Genomic DNA, 23,585 nt, shown 5'->3' on the forward strand with positions numbered 1-23,585 from the left:
GTTCAGCAGGAACCGGAGTTCTGCCCCTTGAGACGTGGAGCACAAAACAAAGACAACTCGCAGAAGACAAAGGCGTGTTTCTGCAGCGGCGGCGGCGGCCTCCTGCGTCACCGTGGGTGCAGAAGTGTGCAGCGCCTGATTTTATTATCTAAGAGGAATGTTGGTGGAACACTGCTTCTGTCATTTGTCATTTCAATAGATTATAGAAGCAGAGTTTTTCCAAACGGTTGACAACAAAGAAGGTCTTTTCAACACTTTTGGGCATGCAGTGTTTTCAGGTGCTTATTGAAATCATTTAGTTGTGGTTGTATTATTGTATACATAGTTGTATTTTGTAAATGTTAAACAATATAATTACATTGTACTTTATATCAAATTAACTATTTAACCAGACAGCAAATTCCCTGTGCTTTGCTTGCAATCCTAATATAATTAGTCTTACATAGCATTGACTATTGCATATACATGAATAAACAATGATATAAAGATGAGTATGTTTATTTTGCTGTCTCTTGTTATGACATTTGAAAATAAATAAATTCATATGTTTATGAATTGTGTAATTGTGTATTCCTGAAGGACTGGGTTGCCTAAATGTTTCATACTGGCAGTGAAATATTCATGGATGAGTAAGCATTCATCTGGTTCATCTTTCTCTACTATTTTTAAATTTTAACAGTTGATTTCGGTAATCAGTTAATGTGACTGAACACGTCAAATGATTTTTAATGTTGCCAAAATCTCTGACCACATGTTAGGGGCATCCCCAGGAATGTGGTAAGAATGCATCATTATGAAACATAGCATTGCGTAAGGCCATTTTTTTGTTTAAAACTTTAAAACTTAAAAAATAAATCAATTAAAACACTTCTGAACATATTTGAAAAGTTTTTGATGTTACTTTAATGTTATTCTACAGGCATTTTAAGAGCAAAATCATTGATATTGACCATATTGCCACATGATAATTTTAGTAGACTTTCCTATACATGAAATATATGTATTAATCCCAGGCTATTTATCTATGCTCTTATTCCTGTACCATGAAATACATTGTGTGAGGTGTAGTTAGAAACATTCATTCAAATGCAACATAGAACACCAGGGAAAGGTTTTATTTCCTGTTTCATCATTTTGTTCTTAAAAAGAAATGTGTGATTTCTTTATTGAAAGTAGAGGCCCGTCTTACAGGAAATTAAAACGGTTTTCAGGTTTTCCCAACCACATGTGTGGCATGAGGCATTTATATTTCTGGTCATGATGTGCATCACAATATATGTGAGGAGGTAGGTGGGTTTGAAAGAAAGTGAGAGTTTCTGTTTGGTTCACCTTTTATCTTATGTAGATTTCTTGTAAACTTGACTGTAATTGAAATGAAAAACACTTGTGCACATTGTGTCACATTTTTATGCTACTAGAATGTAATATAAAATGAATTACCCTCTTAAACCCTCTCTTTTTTCCTTTCTATTTCACTGCCAATGTTATATCTTATTCCCACAGTTATTCTTTGCAGAAATGAAAACAGATTCACAGACAAATACATTTTTTTAAATGAGTCAAATATTCTGTGCAAAGAATATTAATTATTTCCAGTTAACAAATCACAAATGCATTTTAGGGAGTTATGCTCTACACAGTCTATGTAATTTAATGTATCTATTCCCTTAAGATTTAGCTCAGGGGTAATGGGTGGGTCTTACATACAATCTGTCTTTTACATTGTTCATTCTATTTTTTTCTAGATGCTTACACATGGTAAATAACAGTTTGTGCTTCATGAGGGGTATGAGTGTTTATTCCTCTTAGATGTATATATATATATATATATATATATATATATATATATATATATATATATTTACTATGGAGACATCATTATTCTTATGGAAAACTTATATTTAATTTAGTACTGCAAACTATGTGTTTATGTGCCATTTATGTGATTGATATCTTAATGTGATTATTATGTAATGTTATCCTCATCTGAAGGTTTGTTTGTTTGTTTTTGTAGTCTGAACTGGAAAATCATGTCATTAAAAAGAACACCTGTAAAAGCAGTTCCCCAGCACCACAAACAACTATGAAGTCTTTACTCAATACCCACCTTGGAGGCTTAGATTTAATGAAGAAAAAAAATAACATACCACACATGGAAGAAACATGTTACAATTTCAGTGCTTCGAACATCAGACGGTAGCATTTTAGTTTCAGAGTTAATCTTCAAAGAAAGAGTATAACTATAAAGAGGACCATTAATGTAATAGATGTTTTCGAACGGAAAACCACCATCAGGGCTCATTCGATCAAAATTGTCATCCAAATGAGTTACACAAGCTAGAATTGCACCACCTAAACAGAAGTAGTTTTTGTTGTACTAATCCAGCAGAAAACGTTCCGAAGACGTTAATTAAAGCAATGAAAAGTGGAATTGCAATTGTTATGGAAGTATTTAGAGTGACTTTTAGTAGTATGTTTTTTTGGATAAATTAATATTTTAGTATTAAAATCATTATTATTATTAATTTTAACGTGTTTCATATAATAAAAATCTCTTTCTCCATTTTGCACGTACTTTCAAAGTCAATTAATTCTGCACTGTGTTTCAAATCCAATCAAGGTATCTGAGGAAGGAGAGTGAGCCATGAGATCTCTACAACCTGTGTCATCTCATGGTGTCTTTTTCAAGATCCAACATTAATCAATTTGTCTTCAGGTACAGATACCTCAGAACTTGTCTGAGAATGGGGAACACATCAGAGCTTAGAGTCATACAAGCTGGTTGATATAACTATGTTTCATCAGTTGCTTTCCTTACGAATACTGTAGACCTATTCTTGCTTGTAGCACTTTGGCCGCTGGATCAGTGCCAAGCAGCTGTGTCTGTGGAGCTGACCACATCATCTATAATTTGTAAATGTTTTGGGGAGGTTGCTGACATCAGAAGTGCTTACAACAGTTGATCAAGTGTCTCCTGGGACACTGAGCTCCTTTCAGCAGGCAGCTCCCATACTCCCCACTACTGCAGCTCTCCTGAATCATAATTAATCCCACATTGCTTCCTGCTTAGCAGAACCACAATCAAATTTGTCAATTCCCAGACCTCAGGTTATCAGTCTTTACTTAACCTAGCTCCCTTCAGATTTTAGCTACCTGATTCAATAGTCGGCGTCAAAAGCGGCTCTCCAAGGTCATCCGTGACACAGTCTATCAAACCTAATGTTGGGTAAATGACAGGATAAATATTTAGGACTGAGTGCCTGTCAAATACCAGGAAGGGCTGCCTAAATTTGATTATTCTGTTCATTATTGCAGTCATAAGTACAGTGTCTCCAAGGATAGTAATGCATTAGATCCATCTAATGAGTTTTGTCTATACAATATTTCTGGGAAATGGAATTCCAAATAAATCTGAGCATGACAGTTGAAAAATTATAGATCAAGAAGACCCAAGACTCAGGGGATTTAAATCTGGGAGTCTAAGGGATTGAAGTCACTATAACAAACTCATTATACCCAATGGTCCTTGTTTTCCCTTTGGGGAAGCTGTGCATTCCACACTAAATGAATTACAGGTGCAATTTGCCCACAATTTGCCCACAGGGAAAACTGAGTCCAGTGAGCACTGATGTATTTTTAACATCAGGTAGATGGTTTAAACATACAGTTAAGCATGCTTAAAATCCCAAAAAGAGTCCAGAACGTACTCTCAAACATACACACTCAAAATCAAGGCATTCATATATTTTACAGTGCTATAAAAAATTTATTTAGGCCCTGGAGTATTCAGAAAGTATATTTATCCATCTGTAAATCACAGGATTTTCAATAAGACACAATTTCTCCATGGTTTAATAACACAGAAAATGTATTTCAGCACAAAGTTGGGAAGGGGCTTTTGCCAAAGCAGGGATATAGACCGTAGAATCTCGAAAAGTTACATTGAAAGTCCTGTTCCCAGCATCCAGTGTTTACATTCATTAAAAAAACAGACTTTTTTGTTGTATGTAGTGAAGTCAGAATAAATGGAAAAAGGAGAACTTGTTTGACTTCAGATACCGCTTTAATTGCAGTTTACAATGGCTCTTCAAAGAGGCCCTATTTTTTCCAACCTTAACCACACACGTACTTTACAAAGTCCAAAATTATGGTGCTCAAAAAAGTATAGCTACAATAAAGAAACCTTCTGGGAGGCTTTACGTACAGTGCCAAGGACTTAAACACAAAGTTGTGTGAAATGGTTTATTTGAAACATATGCTTTACACTTACATTTTTGGGGGGGAAACGTTTACAACAGAAAATATCTCAGTTTGTTTCAAAGAGCTGTTATTGACCAGACTTGCAAGCAATGCTGTTCAGTGTTTACCAAATCTACCACTATCGAGATATAGCCTGTGGAGTCAAACACTATTGCATACGTTACAGAATGCAAAATAATTTGTACTGTTGCAGGAGATGTAACTCCTCTTTGAAAAACACTTAAGCATTACTAACCCCTTGCTCCAGGGCTCTGTCTTTTGGCGTTGTGTGTTACTTGTGCCTCCTTGCTGAAGTCATTTTCAAACAGGAAAGCTGAAGAAGAGCTGAGTGAGCTGGGGGCAGGGAATGCATCAGTCACACACAATAAAGGAAACTAAACATCTTCCATTTCAATATTCAAATTCAGTGGTTATTAGGGTTGGGTAAAATCGTCAAACAAATGTTTTTTGTTTTTTTTTAATCTTGTTTTTATTCAAAGAATGAGTCTCTCCTTTTCCTGTCAGTCTTCTTGTCTGGAGGAAATACACGAAACATTCATGCTGCACCTGCCGTTTTGCATATATAATCACATGGATTAAAACCCTAAGCATGCAATATGAAATTAATGTATTAGTCTTTACCATCTTCCTGCTTTAGTGTTGTATTTTAAGACTAAAACTGTGTTCTATTAATATGTAGTTTAATTTGCAAACATCACTGTGTGTCTCTTTAATTCATTTTGTATTTAATCTAGGATAAAACGTGTTAATTCATAATTTTAATAATTATATAGAACCCTAGCCAAAGTATTTGCATATTGACAGGCAGTCAATTCCACAAAGTGCCACTCCAAAACCTTGCAATGGAGTTATCTGCAATGTGGATCTAATCACCTTAAATTATATAATTAAGCTGAACTGAACAGCTGGACTGCAAATAGACAGATAGATAGATAGATCCCCTGCAGAGTATGTTTTTTGCTTTCCTGAAGCTGAAATGTTTGTGATTTGAGTCATCCACCCTTAAAGTGAGACTGACACATTCTTCTTCACTTCCACTTTTGTCGGAAGATGTCAGAAAAGTATTCCATCATATTCAGATTTTCCAGTGTTTGCAATTATTGCAACAAAGCTTTGAATTTAATATGTTTTTTTACTTGTTGGTGGAACATGTCATAACCCCATATTTTGTTTGTTTTTTTATTTTGATTTGCATTTTTCAAAATGATAAGAGAACAAACAAAATACAATTATTTTTTCTTAAAGATAAAACACTAGAAAACAGTAAACTACAAAGTGGCAAATAAATAATCACTTTACTGGGCTGCGTTCCATCCCTTTGCTTGTGAAAATACAACTCATTGAGAACAGATTTGTGGTTTGACACCCCTGAACTCTAGTTCTGCAATTTTATGTAAGCACCTCAATTTCAGAAGTGTTAATATCAGGGAGTAGATTTCAAAAAATAAATTGGTAATCATTGGCAGTGAGCTCGCACAGCTGTTGCATTTCTTTGATACCACTCCAGTTCTGTTTCCCAATTAGAATAACTTTACAAGAAGTTCAATTGTGAGAGCACAACTGCACTAACCAAATATTTATAGTATATTCCTGTTGGTTTAGTGGCAAATAGTATAATATGATTTTCCAATTTTAGTGGATAAGTAATATTGAACAGTATAGCAGCAATTAACAGAGCAGTTGGAAAACACCTGCCAATTAAGACTGAAATGACCAAAGATAATCAGAAAGCTCATTTCATTTATGTTATTGAGCTGAAAACATCTACTGAAGTGGTCATCAAGGCACCAAGGTAAACTAAGATATACTCTATGAAATATTTTATAGAAAGAAAATGATATGGAAAATAGGCAGATTATTTACGAATGGCAGCATCTAAGGAGCAAACAGCATTTAGGATTAAATATGCCCCCCCAGTTCAGTCTAGTTGGCACAAAGACTCTAGACAGAAAGTGTGACTAAAGTTAATCTGCAAAAAATGTTTCCAACACAAAGATCTTACAGTGATATTTTGATATATATAATATGTGTGTGTGTGTGTGTGTGTTAAATCTAAAACTGACTCTATTACTAGCTCTATTACTAACAGATTACTAGCTGTTTTTTTATTTTCTTGTGCTTTGTTTGTTGATTACTTAACATTCCTTTCTATAATATCTACCTTTCTATACTGTAGGTGTTTAAAGTTTAATACACAAATAGAATATACTACCAATTATAGCAGAACAATATACAGATGCCAAAAGACAGCTGCTCACAATGTATTTCAAAGTGTGCCTGGCCACTCTTGACCTTGATCTTGCAGTCCTTTTGCAAGATGGCCAGAGGAATACTGTGCTGACTCACCGATTCACCATTCCCATTGATCCCAGGTCAGTACTCAGTGAAAGAGAACTGGCAAGGGGTTGGAATGATTTAAACTCTAATCTTAGAATCACTGTGTAACCATCCCATCTGTGTGACGTGGCAGTGTCAATTAGGTAGATGATTTTGCAGTACCATGGTATCCAAAATAGAATTCCTTTCATATTCTACGTGGAACATACTATAGGTTCTACACAAAGAAATAAGATTAAGTTAATTGATCACTAGCAGGTTACAGTGACCTCAGACACCTTTCTCCATTTATCTCACAGGTTTGCATCACTTTTATCTGTCTAGAAACTCCAGTACGGAAATTAGTTTGTGCTATTCTTTAAAAGGGTGAGAGAAATTAGCATTTTGCAGTCTCGGATATTTGTGGAATTTACTCCCAAGGTACTGTGCAGAATTAGGGGCAGTTAAACAGGTGAGGGAGTCGTGCAGAATGGAGAACTCCCTGTTTTGGCACTAGTGTAAACTCATAGCCCACTTCCACAGAAGGATTATGATTCCTAAGGATGCAGACAGTTTTGGGATCCCTCTCTCTCTCTCTCTCTCTCTCTCTCTCTCTCTTTCCCTCTCTCCCTCTCTCTCTTGGAAATGGGACAGTATCCTGTGGAAGCGTTCTGCCCCTGCCAGGGATTAGTTCCAGAGCCTCAGCAGTCAGTAAGCCACATGTCTCCAAAGGATTCCCGCTTTAGAAAGGCCTGTGTTTCCAGGGAGTCGGCCCTGCTAATCACAACAAGGCCCCCACCACTTTGAAGAGGTTTTCTTGGCAGCCGAGTCGGCCTCGTGCCCACTTAGCAGACACAGTACGCCTTTTAATCTGTCAACGCTGCTCCTTTCTTAATAAAAGGGGGCCTTAATGAAAGAACAAATGTGGTCATTCATGGTCACAAAGAGAACAAAACTGAGATTAAGATGTGTTACATCATCAGATTGACCAAGACTTTCAAAAAGCGTCAACCTTTGGCTTTATGTATTATGATAAAGGAGTAAAAGAAGACCCCTTCCTGCTAAAATGTACAAGCTGTTAAGGTATTTCTTAAATTATATATAAAAAGTACACAGTCACAGCGGTACCTACTGACCTCCCATGCTGAGAGTAACCTTCCTGAAGTGCTGAAAGACACAAATGAGAGTCAGCTAATCCAGACAGCAAACGAGACTGTTCTTGTTTCTTTTTCCCGCTTCTCAAATTTACACCGCTAATGTTAGGGGGATGTCAAGCTTTAAAACCACGAAGAACCAACTGGAGTTACATCTTTAAGACAAGTTTAAATGGAAGTATCTTTTCTCCGACTAGGTAAACTAAAAGTAACCCATTGATCCATTTATTGGTCAACACTATTTTGTTAAGAATATACCAGACTTTTTTATTATTATTATTATTATTATTATTACACACTCAACATAGACTTCCATTAGTGTTAAGATTGTGTTTTTTTAATGGATAAATTAAGACTGGATGATTGGAAGATTGGGACAGAACCCAATCAAACTAAGCGTTAATGGCCTATTGAAAAATTATTAAAGTAAATTATGAAATGAGTTGTAGGAAAAATGTATTGATGTGGAAAAGAAAGTATGGAGTCACAGTTTGGTGTGTTAAATGATCAAAAACTGAATTCTTTTATTTTCACCTGTGCTCTATTATACAGTCATTATCCTAGACCTTAAGTACTGCTTCAAACGGTAAAACACCTGAAATAAAACTTGTCAACTGTATGCAAATGAACTTGCTTAACATTTTATGAACATAAATAACAACTGTGACAACTGCCTAGAGGTTACATTATTAATGAATGTATTTATGTATTCTTGCACAACTTTCATTCACACTTCATGACAGCATTTTTAATATCCTGCTGAAATAGTATGTATTGATTGTATCTAAGTAGCAGTACTGCAGATTTGTGTTAGCACATGCCACAAAAGTGATAAACAGAGATTACTACAGGGCTTTGGCTTTTATAACGAGAAGGTCATTCAGCACAGTTAAATAATAATTGCTAAACACATCTGCACGCGTCAATCAAGAAAATGTAATGACCGAGGCTGATCTTTTGACGTTATGTGATATCTTGTGCCAAACAGTTATCTGGAGACAAATTAGAAAATCACCAAATCTAGTGTAGTGCTTTTTCTAACCTTAAATATGACCCTTTCTCAAAATGGCTGTGATCCATCACAGTAATTCTCCTAGAATGGCTTTGTCTTATGTTACCCTTTAATTTTCTCATGGTTTTCAGAGCAAATTTGAAAATAAAAGCCCCGCAGACTTCTCGTCACTAATGTCTGTTCCTTAAATAGCACTGAGAAGTCGCGGCTTTAGAGAAATAGGTCAAGGATTGTCTTGAAGAGGGACCTATTTGAATTTCAAAAGATCTCTAATAAATATTTTTGGATCAGATGTTTTTGTTGTTGTCATTTTTTTTTCTGTTATTGTAATTGTAATTGTAATTAGTAATAAGAGTAACAGTGTTCATGTCTCTCAACCCACTTATTTGACAAAAATACATTTGTTTAGTTAATTGCAAATGAGCAACAGCTTTCTTAACTTTTGTATAGCATGTCTGTGATTTAGGTAGCTTTATGGCATATACACATTCGATCCCATGTGTGATAGAGTATAGAGATCTTAATTTATTTTTAAGCACGGAAGTTGTTTTTCACCAGGCCAATTGCTATGTTCAATCAATCAGGCCTGAGAATAATTTATAGGAGTGAATTTTCACTGTTTATGAAGAACCTCATCAAAGGCCACATCTGCATGCCATTAGTATTTATTAGTATGCTGCTTATGGAAACCTTAAAGATCCAATGCAATGATTAACAGATTTTCCTTCACTGTATGCAGGAAACGGAATTAAAGGCTAAGGAAGTTTAAAGAAAATGTACAATGCCTTTATTATTAAGGATAAAGTCAAAGTGTTTCAGTTATTTCCCTCTTTATTGATTTGCATTTGTTGTATATTTATATTTATATTTTTACATTTTAAGGACATTTTCAGATGTAGATTCCTTTAGGGAATTCATGTATGGAAAATAAATAAATACATATATTTACAGATGGTTTAATTACTCGACACTGAAAGAGGCTTCAATAGCTTCTCTACCATTTTACAACAGTTTTTCAATGTGATCCTTGGGTGTGGTTATCATTTAGGAAGTCATCTCTTGACTCTTTTTTCCATTTGACTCAGAGAGCGAATGAGTCATGTAGCCTGCTGCTGTGTATTACTCAGGACTTAGGCCTTTGAAGAAGCTGAAAGGCATGCTGGGAAACCCATCCTAACCGCAGCAGTGCAGCCGTCACTGTCCCTTTCCGTGACTGGAGAGGATTCTGGCATCCACTCAGGCTGCTACCATAAAACAGCCACAATGATCACAGTCATAATAAAAATCTGGAGCGTTCGCCTGGGTGTCTCCTTGCTTCGCCAAAACACAAGACCTCCCTCAAGTTTCGCTAAATCCAGACAGGGGCATCTCAGGTTTATATAACCCATGAAGAGGTTATGGGAATGCCCTGTAATCGGGCGTTTGGCGGTTCCACACTATAAAAACAAAAGGCTCAGTCCGTCACTTCTCTAGTGACAATAGAAAAGATTTACCCTGTTAGCTTTGTGATTCACTCCCCATTCATTCGAGGTGGTATTTTAATATGTTTGTGATTGTGCTCACACAACCTTGAACCTTTTACAAACACCACATCTGATATGTAACTGCAAAATATCAGTCTTGATTCACTGCCTTCAGTGCAGCTTTAGGACACCTGTGTGTGATTCTAGCTATTTCCTATGCTGGTGCCCCAACAGCACCATTCCTGGCCATACTGGTTATATGTTGTAATGACCATAATTTCTGTATATACATTTCTATAACTCTGCTAGCTTGGTAAAGGCAAAAGGCAATAGTAAGTGGCCAGGGTTTAAACATTATAATAGAGTTCCCTGATCTTGAATCAATTTATGTATGTTGTATTCATAAAGTTAAGGACAATCTCCCCTCTCAAATAATTAATTAGAGAGATACGTTCCTTAGGAGATATACGTGACCTTTAACAAATCAGATGATAAGGAAAATGCTTAATTTTGTATTAACATATATACAGAGAATCTTTCTTCTTTCGTTCTTTGTTTTTCATAAGGGATCTAACACTATGAATTGTGTTATTATTCTGCTGTGGCTCCCGACACATAATTGTGCTGTACTAAATTAATGTTTTATGAATAGCATATGGTCTTCTGCTAGGGCCTCCGAAGGGGAATGCAGTGGGTTTTCACAATGAAAGTATTTTGTGTAATAAGTTCCGTTTTTGCATGCGATGCTTAATTCAACACATTCAGCAGTGTTCATTATTATGAGTACAGTATCATTAAAATACAAACTATTTCAATTCACCTTTTTTCTTTGTCTTTCCAGACCGTAGTCTGAGGCCACTGAAATATCTGCCCCATCTGTTATCCATCCTTGGAGCCAGATGTGTATTTCAGCGGCACTTGTTTTGATTTTACCTCACAATATCCGTGACTCCTGTTTGTTTTCTGGCCCATTCATTTGTCTTCCATGAACATGATGCCTAGTCATTAAACATGTTTAAAAAATCACTAATGAGAGATAGACTGGCATATGCCACCGCCTACTCGTGGGCCACAGGAAACAGACCTCATCACCCACTATCCTAGAAACCTGGTGACAGCTCTATAAACACTTGTAAATAGCTATATGGTGACTATCGTATTTGTGTAGGGGGGTGGATAGAAGGACATCAATGGGTATTTTGTTTTTGTCATAATGATGCCAAATTACACAGTGTGCATTTCCAGCAGTGTAGTTCAGCAAACATATTTTAATTAGAAGATCTGCTCAATTCAAACTATCCTGAAGCATTAAGCCAGTAGTCAAATATAATATGGGTATCTGGAACAGCTGTTTCCATTTAACTCACCGAAGCCAACGCCATGCTGGTGTTTAAAGTATCGAGTGTGCTGCTCTTAATTGAGGTTTTTTTTTTCTTTCTTTTCAGCTCAGCTCTGAATTTCAATTGGGCCATGATTTGAACATATTTGACAAGGCAGCAGTACAAAGGTTTGCTGTATGCATTCAACTTCCTGGGGCCTTGGGCCTCGGAACAGGGATTGTTGTGCTATGAACTTGAATGTGTTAAATGCACTGCATAAAAATCCAACTGTGATTCACTTCTGCAGCCTGACTAATTTGGCCCATTATTGAAATTTTTCCTATCCTTAGATTTTTTTCGGCAACCATTTTACATATCATATGTACCATATGGACAAATAAAAAATACACTTAGCTGTTAATTCCAATAAACTTTATGTGTATTTCACCATTGATTTTCCAATAGGTCACAGTTTCAGAAGTAAGGATTTTCAAAAGAACATAATTTTAACTCAAAGCTCCGATTTTAGAGTACCCAGCCCATTATTTCGGCCTATAATGCCAGTTGTCTGGTACTTTCTCTTGGCATGGGAAAATAACAGTTTAATTCTGCTGTTACCGCTGCAGGCTGCACTCTTACGTGAAACAGGCGAGGCTGTGCTAGTCCAACAGAAAGACGTCACATGAATACAAGCCCTTGGGTGAAGATAAATCCGCAAACTAAGAGGCAAATTCCATAACCCTGTGCTCTATCAATCAGAAGGTATCTGTAAGAAATAGATAACCATTAAAAGTGTTCTTTCAAATGAGTACTAAAAGCAAATAAACTTAATTAAGTTTATGTTAGGACAGGTACATGATATGCATTTACTGATCAGTTACATACACAAAATTTCAAGTGCCGGAATCATTTGAGTTGGATTTATGTATGAATTAATTCGTTTTTTTCTTGTTTGACTTTATTATGAAGAAATAGTAGCATTGTACACTCCACATTTTTGATCCCTTACCCTGTGTACTCATGCTGAAGATCAATGAAGCAAGGATAGTTTCCTTCCTGTTTCACAGCGGCTACTAAGGGAACTCTGATTTTTGTCTGGTCACCAACGTCATTTTAATCAGTGAGTTTAGCAATCCTCAATACCCGTGTTTCAACAGGAAAATATATTGGTTTTTTTTACACGGTGGTGTTGAAAGGAAATCTCAAGACGTTCAACATTTCACATAGAAAACCGCATTCATTAGCATCACCAGGTAAAAAGAAAAGAAAAACCTGTTATAATTTGAGTCCGTGCAGTGCTGGCATATTTACCCCACTGAACATATAACGTCTAGACTCCACACCAGCCCCCCAGGTTAGTCCAACTGAAATTGCAAATGAGAAATGAACCGTTTGAGCAGAGCTCTTATAATAACACAGCATCTGATCAGACATGAACCTTGTGACCACGTTGCACCGCATTCTAGAATTCTCCGTTCCACCCATGCCAGAAGGGATTACGTTTGAAACGGTTTACTTCGCAATAAGTTACTCCATCTGCAGTTTAGAAGATGTTGACTCCACAGGTATTTAAACTACCTGCAGTTTCCAATTATTTCCAGAAAAATCTCCCTCCAATGCAGATCAGACAGCAGATCTTTATCTCCAGGAAGGATGCAGAGCATATCACATCTAGACTTGTAACTGTGCATGTGCTGCATCCGTTTGGCTTTCCCTAGGCATAGAAGATACTGTATGAGAATGGAGCACAGGCCATTTTGTTTAGTTGCATATGAAGGCTTGTACTTCAAGGTCTGGGAAACCCTTAGGGAATATATGAGGGAAAGATAAGACTCTTTTCATGCTAGACATTTCCTAAATATATATCCCTTTCTGCATTAGGCACTCAAAATATTCCCTTCACCATGCAACACCCCTCCAATTAAAATACAGCTTAAATACCCTTTGATATATTGTCAACACTTCTTACATTTCTTACAGCTTCTCAACTATCTGATAACCGAACAGCAGATGAAAAGAAAGATTGGGCGCGAAACCAGCTTCATTATCAAATTCCTGGTGAACTCATTTAAGATTCTGACAGAAAAGAAGTGGGTATATTTTTCCAGGGCTCACCTTGTTACTGCAGTTGTACTGATGGGGGCTGACAAGCAAAGGTAATACAGTACTGCTCCTTGTCACCGGCTGCACTGAGTGTTAAAGATTAAATCACAGCTCATCTTCACTGGGAAACTACATGAAAATAAGCCTCGGGCGTGTAGTCAATCACATTTTTACAGCTCCCTGCTACCACACTGGAAGAAAATCCAAATACGATTATTATGTTTTTAAAACGTATTGGGATTTTCCAAACATTTCCTGCTATTTAATTCAGTCAGTGACTTGGGCATCATTCCATAAATATATGTATGTAGAATAACTATGCTGATTGTAAATAACCCCAATGCAATCAGATATCTGGATCTCCATACAAGCACATGTATTGAGGTGGCTCACATGGCCTCCTAATAGCACTATTATAATTATTCTAGGTTTACTAGATTACTGGGACACCATGCTTTCGGACAGATACTATTTAAATTGCATTTAAAAACACAATTTGTATGTTTTTCTGAACAGCTACAATGAGGTTTAGAACTACTTTAAAGAATGTTTTTCACTCATCTGCTTGTAACTCGACCACTGTTACTAAAAGCGCCAAAGGACTACATTTTCAAAAGGGATTACACTGCCACCTAGTGGCATTTTAGTAATTAACATCACTGACATCTTCTGCCAAATTAAATCTCTTTTAAGATGTCAATTTACATTATTAATCTCTTTTAACATGTATTTTTAATTACATACAAAATAAGTAAGATATAACTTATAATGTTAACATTAATATGTTCTGCTCTAGATATCAAAACAAGATGTCTTTAAGCTATGTATATATACTTTTTATACATACAGATAACTAGCTGAGTATTGTCTTCACAGTTTTAAAATAGCCACAGTAAATTTACATAAATGAATTTTACTTTAACAATACCAGAATGCTTGAAATTGGTAACTTTCTTAAATACAGTATTGCAAAGTGTGTGTGTGTGTGTGTGTGTGAGTGTGTGTGTGTGTGTGTGTGTGTGTGTGTGAGCAGATTTTTGTTTTATTGTATAAACTACTGACAACATTTCTTCCAAATACCAAATAAAAATATGAATGGAATGGAGTGGCTGCCATGCATGTAAAGAATAAATTGCAGTGGTCTCTTAATTTTTTCCAGAGCTATATATATATATATATATATATATATATATATATATATATACACACACACACACACACACACACACACACACACACACACACACACACACTTCATTGAGTACCTACTACAATTCTCTAAGCTTTAACAAATAGCTTTTGTTTTGCTCGGGTTTATTTTAAGTCCAGACACACACTCTTTGTAACACTGAATATATAGACACACACGATACGAAAACACTGTGGCGCTCTGCTCGCAAACTACACACAAACTACACCTCCCAGCATCCCTCACGATTGTCCCGGCATCCTTTATCGTGCTTCCGGTGACGACTTTTAAAAGTTTGGCGGTTGGATACAGGCTTATACTAGATTATTATTTTTAGGGGGAACATTTGCAATATAGCTTCGCAGTTTTATATGTTTTTAAAATGAATCCAGCTATTATAAACTTCATAGCTCCGGGGCTGTCTGTTAAGATTGCGCGAAGTGACGGTAGGACATGTCTTTTTCATTAACACAAGTTCAGAGCTACCTTTAGTTTCACATGTGAATTAATTTGATTTGCACCTGATTAAATAATTCCAGTATGTTAAGTACTTTGTAGTACATTACACTATATATATTTTTAAACGTTGTATTTCCTCCAGGTGAAACCTTAATACCTTAGCTATGTAATGTGACTAGATAACAATTTCGTTTTTTCCCTACACAGATTATAGGCATTTGACTTCTTTAAATGGCGTCTTGTGTTGTGCTGTGAGTCCTGAGCTCTGTTACATATGTGTGTTTGGTGATGTCAGGGAAATAAGCAGATCTAGCCTGTGTACAAAACGTGTTTTATGAAATGACACCAAGAATAACTCCATGTAGCCTGACGTCAGTATGACCCAGGGGAGAGGCGTGCGTCATAATAGCGAGTGACCTAAGGTTTGAATTTGTTTAATTCCTTAAAATCAGTTTAAGTATGCTTTACCACTGCAGTTAATGATGAAAGTGCTGTTTGCAGGACGGGTGCACTGCGCCAGCATCACCGAGGTCAACCAGAAGAAAGGCGCCGTGACGGTGGAGTGGGAGGAGAACTCCAACACCAAGGCCAAGGGGGTGAGCCAGGGACCCACAGGGGCTATTGTACAAGTATACTGTTGATTAAAAAGTGCACATATGATTGGCATGTAATTGCATTCAGACCTTTAACCAGTGTGAGGATTTGTGCAATGCATTGCTCAAGAAACAGCCATGATCTGGCAGGCTGTGGTGAAAGCTTCTCAATGTGATGCTCATTTTGCAGGTGGACTTTGGGGAATTATGGAATCTGAACCAGGGGCTGTTGGAGCATCTGATGGCCAGTTTCCAGCCACAGACGACACCTTTAAAAGAAAATGTTGGATTGCCAGTAGGCTTTTTAAATATACTTTTTGTTACATGTTGCATGCTAGTTTTGTTAGCTGGCATGTCACAAAATGAATGTACTATTTCCACCATATACATCATATTACAAGGTTAGCAACACCACTATAAAAATGAGTTGGTGCATTGCAGTGAGTACAAATCAGTGGTTTACTGGTGTACTCTAAAGGACTTCATTATCATGTTTAATGGTTGTAAGACTGCAGTTCTAGGGCTTACAGGTACCAGTTGCTTCCAGACTTGATATGATATGATAAGACATCATTCATTTCATCCTCATAAATGGGACATCCTTGCACATTGTGTGTTCCCTTTGTTTTATTAAGTGTTAGGTTAACACTTGTGTTAATCTTGTAAATGATCATTTCCAACTTTTTTGTTAAGACCTCTTGTTTGTCTTTTTTGGTTCAATCTTAGAAATTAGAACGCAGAACTCAGTTGTCAAAAATACCAGCTCCACCCGAATGTAAGTACCTTCTCGGAAACTTTCAGATGTGATCTAGAATTACTAGACTTTCTGAAAGACTTTTCGGTCTTTTTAGGAGTTGGGTGGGGTAGGGGAATACAATTTATATAGTTATTTTTTTATATAACTTGATATTTATGATGTCACAAACACCCCATCTTATGAAATGGCTAACGGTACATGTTTTTACCCTCTCAAAAGCCAGCTCTGCTGCTCGTCAAAGTGAACTGCCAGATAACATGGGTATGAAGCATGCTCTGCTCATTTAAATGATTTGGCTGTCAGAATCAACTAATCATTTTCTCTGAGTTGCCGTTATACATTCCAAAGGCATTAACAAAGTTGGCAGTTTTCTTAGAACTGTAAATTCCAATTTGATTTGCTATCCTAAACATGAACTGATTGAATTATTCTAATAATTGGAAACTGATTGTCCCATTAATTGTGATCCATTGTTTATATCCATAAGTAAAATAGAACAGTTCCTTTGTGCAGTTTTGAGACTTTAGTCTACAGACTTTACTGCACTGTAATGCTCACAGTAAACAATATTTTGTCATAAAGTGACAATTCAAATTTAACGCTCACATTTTTATATTTTACAAATGGTGCGATTCTGACAGTTTTCTAATCTAGAAGGGTATTCACTGACCTCAAAAATCATTTGTTTTACATTGGTAATTGGTGCTGTCTCTCTAATGCTGCTGAGAATAAAAAAAAAAATCAACTTCACAACTAAAATCACTTTTTGGTCACCACCTCGAATATTCATTCTGATACTAACAATCACGTTTAATTTGTGCTTAAACCCTGTACCCTACTCCAGGTCTCAATGCTTTCACACATCTGATCAATTTATGACATGACCTGTCTGAGAAAGTCCAAAAGGATTGATTTAATCAATGTATTACTCTAGTATGAGGTTGTCTGGTGGTAGTAGTCTGCCATAAGCAATTGTGGAGTTTTGCATGAGGTATGCATGAATTGTTTAGATTTTATTGTTTTAATTTTTCATCATGCCATTATTTCGTACTGCTAATAATACAGGTTAATGCAAATGCCTTATAAGATTAATGGATAATGACTGAAGTGTCCCTCAGGGAGTCGAAGGTCGGGTTTGCGGAGAACAAATGTCCTTAAACGTCCGGCTCTACCACAACCTCAAGAAGAAGAGGAATTTTTGTCTTCAGAATTTGCTAAGGGTTCGATTTCTAATAGTTCAGGTAAGGAATTCAAGGGCTTGCTTTAGGAGCATAGGCTTTTGGTAATCCATCTCTGTCTGTCCCCTCAAACAGCTTTGACAAACTTGTTTTCTCTTCCTCTGAACAAATTAAATTGTCAAGATCTTACTCTTGTAGGTCAAGTTATGTGATGCTGCAACCTTGCCTTTTAATTTAGCAATTCGTAACACCAGGAAAAAAAATGGGGCAAAACTAGCAGTCCTGCCGCAAGTTCATGAAGACAGCATGGAGGCAGATCCGTTACCGTCTTTATCCAAGGTCTATGGTTCTGCCAATTCGGGTAAGCCTTTACTAATTTGTCTTCATGAATAAACTTAAATGGATTCTGAACCCGGCGTCTAAATATTGCGTCTCTATAGAGTCTGTAGCACCTGTCCTATTTTTCAGCGAAACGGAAGTCCACCGTTGTACTCGAGGTTGAAAAAATGAAGAACAAAAGAGAAGTGACCCAAGCCAAACACTCTCAGATACGAGCCAGGAGGGCAAAGGTACGAGTGTCTTTTATTGATCAGTAGTTTCTAGTGGAATTGTTTAGATTTTATTCTTAATGTACATCCTTAATGAGCTTCAGATTATTATGAATCCCATGTCACACTTGAGAAACAGGAATGCATGAAATCTCCACAAGGTGGCATCTCGAGTAAAAGTAAATTGCCCCCCCCACTACAATTGCATAACCTAATTTTCTGCCCATGATGCCATAATTTCTTCTTTTTTATTGGGGTGCCATGCTTTTATAGTGGTGTTAAATCAAGTTCTGACAGGACAGTTTTCATTGAATACATGTATAAATTAAACTGCTCTGGAATGTAACCTTTTATATCTGTCATGCATACAAGAGTTTTAGAGCTGGACAGGAGTTTGTCAGTTGCTTGTTTTTTTGTAGGATGGCGATATGAACAGAGCTAACTGGGAGTTCCTGAGGATGATTCGGGAATATCGAGAGACTCTAGAATGCAAACCCATCAACTTAACAGACCCAGTAAGTCTTTAAACTGACCATTTCCCAGGTTAAATCCCTTTGTTAGGAAAAATAACCTTCCCAAAGGAAATGTCAACAGGCATAGTTTAAATACTATTTACTGTAAACTTTCCTTGTCAAAATCTCATACCGTTTACTCTAATCTAAACTGGCTGTGTCTGTACGGTACTTAGCATGCTTTCAAAACAAACCCATGAGTGTTGTTTGTTTTCCTTTAGGTTGAAAATCATAGAATTTGTGTGTGTGTCCGGAAACGGCCACTTAATAAACAAGGTATGAGCTAATGGAAATTCAGAGTAACATTTATGAAAATAATAAACTTCAAATTTGAAATTTGTAAATGTTAAATCCAATAAAAACACTCAGTTTAATGTATATTTATTAAAACAGAGAATGCAAGGAAGGAAATCGATGTGGTTTCAGTACCTGGGAAGGGAATGCTGCTTCTGCATGAACCAAAGCAGAAAGTGGATCTCACAAAGTACCTGGAGAATCAGATCTTCAAATTTGACTACTCTTTTGATGAAACTGCCACAAATGACATTGTGTACAGGTACAGTACTGAAACATTTATTTTGCTATTTAATGTGGGATGAGGTTAGAAAGAATGTTATGGGGATTTTTAGTTTAAGAAATCTATATACAGTGTGGTGAGGAGAGTAAATGAACTGAATTTCTCTAAGTTTAACTTAAAAGGTATTGGATGTGTTTGTGTGACTGTTCTACCAAGGCATTTTCTCAATCTGTGCAATGGTGAAGCACTCAACATTTTCAACAACACAATTATCTTCTCAGATTCACTGCCAAACCACTTGTTCAGACTATTTTTGAGGGTGGCATGGCAACCTGCTTTGCATACGGTCAAACTGGGAGTGGAAAAACTCACGTAAGTGTGATCTAAAATGAAGGCTTTTATTGTTATAATAAACTGCACTGTAGGTACATTTCAATGTATAAAAGTAAAAAGTATTTCAGTTTTTCACAAATTGCTCTGTGCTACAGACTATGGGTGGTGACTTTTCTGGGAAAACCCAAAACAGCTCTGCAGGAATATATGCGTTTGTAGGTAAGTTTAAAACTCCTAATTCTCATGCAATCATCTCATAAGATATATTAATGAGACATTCATCTCCTTTATTTGCTTTTCTCTTTATCCTGCTCTTGCAAACTATAGCACAGGATGTTTTTTCACTTCTGAGCCAGCGGAAGTATTCCAATCTCGAACCACACGTGTCATTTTTTGAAATCTATAATGGCAAGGTAAGAATTTTTCAGTGATCTTGTTCGTAGCATAATCCAACTTGGGGGTGAAGTATAGAAATGAAAGCTAGAATTGAGAATCCTAAGATTAGTTGGTATTTTGTTTTGGTCAAAGAACTTGTATATTTAACATCCATTCTTTCTTCTTTACCAGCTTGTACTTTCTAAGATTTTTGCACATTTGTTCCTTCCCCTTCGAAGGTGTTCGATCTGTTAAACAAGAAAGCAAAACTGCGCGTGTTGGAAGATGGCAAGCAGCAAGTCCAGGTCGTTGGTCTGCAGGAAGTGTACATCTCATCTGCTGAAGACGTCATCAAAATGATCGATATCGGTAGCGCTTGCAGGTACGTGACTTACACCTCCGTGATTTCCATTTCCCTGTCATCTATGGGAACCCAAACTAAACCCTTTCAGCACACACAAGTTTCTACAATTGTCTTGAAACACTAGTTACCAGACTTGTTCAGACGTGCCTATTCTTGGTGGATTGAGAACAGTGTCTATCTGCCTCTTGCAGGACCTCAGGACAGACCTTTGCCAACGCGAATTCCTCCCGCTCTCACGCAGTTTTGCAGATTATTCTGCGGAAGGGGGGAAAGCTGCACGGCAAGTTCTCCCTGGTTGATCTGGCGGGGAATGAGCGCGGTTCTGATGTGAGCAGCGCTGACCGACAGACTCTATTGGAAACGTCAGAAATTAACCGAAGTCTTTTGGCTTTAAAGGTAAATATTTTTAATATACTATTCATAGCTAAATGGATCATGATCCTCAGTTGTTACATTTATTGAATTTGGGCTGACGAGTGTGTTTTGTGTTTCAGGAATGCATTCGAGCCCTTGGACAGAACCAGGTCCACACCCCCTTCAGAATGAGCAAACTGACTCAGGTTCTGAGGGACTCTTTCATAGGGGAGAACTCGAGGACTTGCATGGTGAGGATTTTTTATTTTCCCACATTTTAGAGCCCTGAATTAATTTACAGCATCTCGGAAGCATTGGTCTCTTTTTTGCCTTTTTTGTAGATTGCAATGATTTCCCCTGGTATGGCCTCCTGTGATTATACACTGAATACTCTTCGATATGCAGACAGGTACTGTATATTGGGCCTGGCGCCTAGATTTTAAATGTCTGAAAAATCATTAACGGTACTTGCTGTTCTTCGGCTTATACAAGGATGAAAAATGAATACATCTGTGTTAAGCATTTCCAATCTTAAATCGTTTTTAACACGTGACAGACTTATTTGACATCTTTTTTTGTATCCTTATTCGTAGAGTAAAGGAATTGAATGGAACATCAAACGGAAACGAGTCGAGTGAAAAGGATGAGATGGAAGTGGACGAGTCCAGTCTTTCAGATGTGAGTTTTGCTTGAAAGCTTTTCTTGTTTCTATACTAGCATGTTGGGTCTTTGCAGCACTAACACAATCTGGTTTAATTCAAAGGACACTGTCTTACCAACTTCAATGTCCAGTATTTACGAAGCGATGTCTCAAGTCACAGAAACGGAAGAAAAGGTTTGGGAAGAATTCCAAGACATCATCCAGGTGAGGAACTTGAAAATTGTCACGTCTAAGATGATATTGCTCTGATTTATATACTTACATATTCATCTTTCCAGTGATTGTATAACCTTTGATACACATTGCAATCTGTTAAGGCACTATCAAATGTCCTCAATGTGCTTTTCCAGGAGTAATTTCTGTGACTTAATGTAAAAAACTAAATTCCCCTTCCAGCAAGGATCTGAAATCTTGAAGATGGCAGAAGAGCCAGATTATGACTTATCAACAGTTGTGGCTCACCTGAAGGAATTTTTGAAGAGAGAGAAATCACTACAAGGTAAGTAGTATAAATGTGTAATATTAGTCATGTTCTTTTGGAAAAGGTTAGGCAGCAGAAATGAAAAGTAAAGAAGGTAAAACTCATTAATTCTAATCTAACCATTTCATCATGTCTTTAAATTGGCATGACAGGTTTTAATGAAGGTTTTAAAGTTAATTGAATTGAAATGGTCTTCCATAGCTATAAGGCTATAAAATTGTTGTTTCACACATCAGAATATTTATGGAATTTATTGAATTGTATACATAAATCATCAAATTTGTACTTTCCCCCAACTAGCCAATTGGTCTTCAATAATTTTCAGATTTGATCGCCCTGAATTATGCAGTCTTAACCAAATCTGTGTGAGTTGTAATCCTTTTGACTTAAGAGTATAACATGTATTTCTTCAGATAACGTGACTGCTTTAGAGTCTGCAATAGAAAAAGAGCAGGAGGCGAGGAAGCGACATGACAATGGACCTCGCTGAAGCCCAACAACTTTCTGTTTTGTCTTTTCTTGCAGATCTTTGTTTTATTTGTGTGTGATGTAATCTGTTTCCTTATATTTTATGATTGAGACTAGAATCCAAATTCTATCCAGGATCGGTCTTTCTCTTGTATGTAGAGTGGTAGTTTGTATACTGTGATTGTGCATATCTCTTAACCATTGGTGGATGTAAATTTACATTCAAAATGTAAAATTTTAAAGTTGAGAATGTATTTACAATGTTTAATTGTTACATTGTTGCTTAATGATTTATGTTGCAAGCAGCATTAAACATTGCTTGAATACCGAAATGGCAGAGAACATGCAAAGACAATGTACACAAGTTTTTGCACATAACATTATATTTGTAAACTCAAGCCAACCTTTGTATATCTTGTAATAAAATGATTTTTGCAAATTTGAGTATTTCTCCGACGACTGTCCTTTTATATAAGGCTATATCGGCCAGTGGAACCCTTCATCTTCTATTTTACTAAATTCTAATTGGGTAACTTATTTTAGTTGCAGAAATTAGAACTAGTATATTTAAAGTTGTAGGTCAGGGATATCAAACATTGCTGTGAGCTGAATTTGGCCCCACATAAAGGTGATTTTCTAATGAAGTCATTAGCCCTGCGACAGCTTGTGAATTAGGAAATTGTGTGTGAAAACTACAAATCCCTTCAGTCATTTCAACAGTGGTGAATCTTGCTGAAACAACTGAATTGTTAAAATTGCGATGAGCAAATATTTATGCGGCCCTCAACTGAAACATGAAGTTATCATTTGACCCATGGTAAAATTGAGTTTGACGCATCTGTTATAGATTTAAGACTCAACTAATACAACCTGACATTTACCTAAACCATGTCTTGCCTTTTATGGTTCTAGTATGAAAGGAGTGAGGTTTAATAGAAATAACTAATCAAATAGTTATAGTAAGCCACTGTTAACAAAGCCCATTTTGAATTTAAATTGCCTGATATCTTGTTTTTATTCTGGAACCATGCATAACAGGTATACATTCTGTTTTGACATTTTCCCTAAGCCTTCGTAAGATGACTCATAGTTGCTATGTCTTGGCATTCACATTCACATTACCCATGGTTCGGAAATAAGTCTATTCAATATTTTTACCTGTCTGATAC

General features: G+C 36.6%; 1 protein-coding gene across 4 annotated transcripts; it reads left to right on the forward strand.

The window, feature by feature from the left end:
- Positions 1-15,083: 15,083 nt before the first annotated feature.
- kif2c (kinesin family member 2C) lies at positions 15,084-22,860 on the forward strand. 4 transcript variants are annotated; one of them, XM_066692119.1, is made up of 22 exons: positions 15,084-15,262; positions 15,777-15,871; positions 16,059-16,163; positions 16,595-16,643; positions 16,845-16,886; positions 17,744-17,866; positions 18,042-18,164; positions 18,272-18,372; positions 18,771-18,866; positions 19,085-19,139; positions 19,257-19,419; positions 19,662-19,752; positions 19,869-19,932; positions 20,041-20,126; positions 20,328-20,470; positions 20,644-20,848; positions 20,947-21,057; positions 21,148-21,215; positions 21,400-21,484; positions 21,570-21,671; positions 21,864-21,966; positions 22,362-22,860. In XM_066692119.1, exons 1-22 carry the CDS (start codon positions 15,199-15,201, stop codon positions 22,436-22,438), a joined length of 2,151 nt encoding a protein of 716 aa, XP_066548216.1. In that variant the 5' UTR covers positions 15,084-15,198; the 3' UTR covers positions 22,439-22,860. The 4 variants fall into 4 exon arrangements, with proteins under 4 accessions (XP_066548216.1, XP_066548217.1, XP_066548218.1 ...); XM_066692120.1 differs by having other exon boundaries at positions 16,059-16,151; XM_066692121.1 differs by lacking the exon at positions 16,845-16,886.
- Positions 22,861-23,585: the final 725 nt, after the last annotated feature.

Source organism: Amia ocellicauda, chromosome 19 (genome assembly GCF_036373705.1).
Source record: "Amia ocellicauda isolate fAmiCal2 chromosome 19, fAmiCal2.hap1, whole genome shotgun sequence".
NCBI lineage: Eukaryota > Metazoa > Chordata > Actinopteri > Amiiformes > Amiidae > Amia > Amia ocellicauda.

What these genes read in the sequence shown, in the direction of transcription:
- kif2c (XM_066692119.1), top strand. Translation starts at nt 15,199, where the DNA reads ATGAATCCAGCTATTATAAACTTCATAGCTCCGGGGCTGTCTGTTAAG. An exon ending in CTATGGTTCTGCCAATTCGG is followed by an intron (nt 18,165 to 18,271) that starts GTAAGCCTTTAC and finishes CCTATTTTTCAG; the next exon opens with CGAAACGGAAGTCCACCGTT. An exon ending in GATATCGGTAGCGCTTGCAG is followed by an intron (nt 20,471 to 20,643) that starts GTACGTGACTTA and finishes TGCCTCTTGCAG; the next exon opens with GACCTCAGGACAGACCTTTG.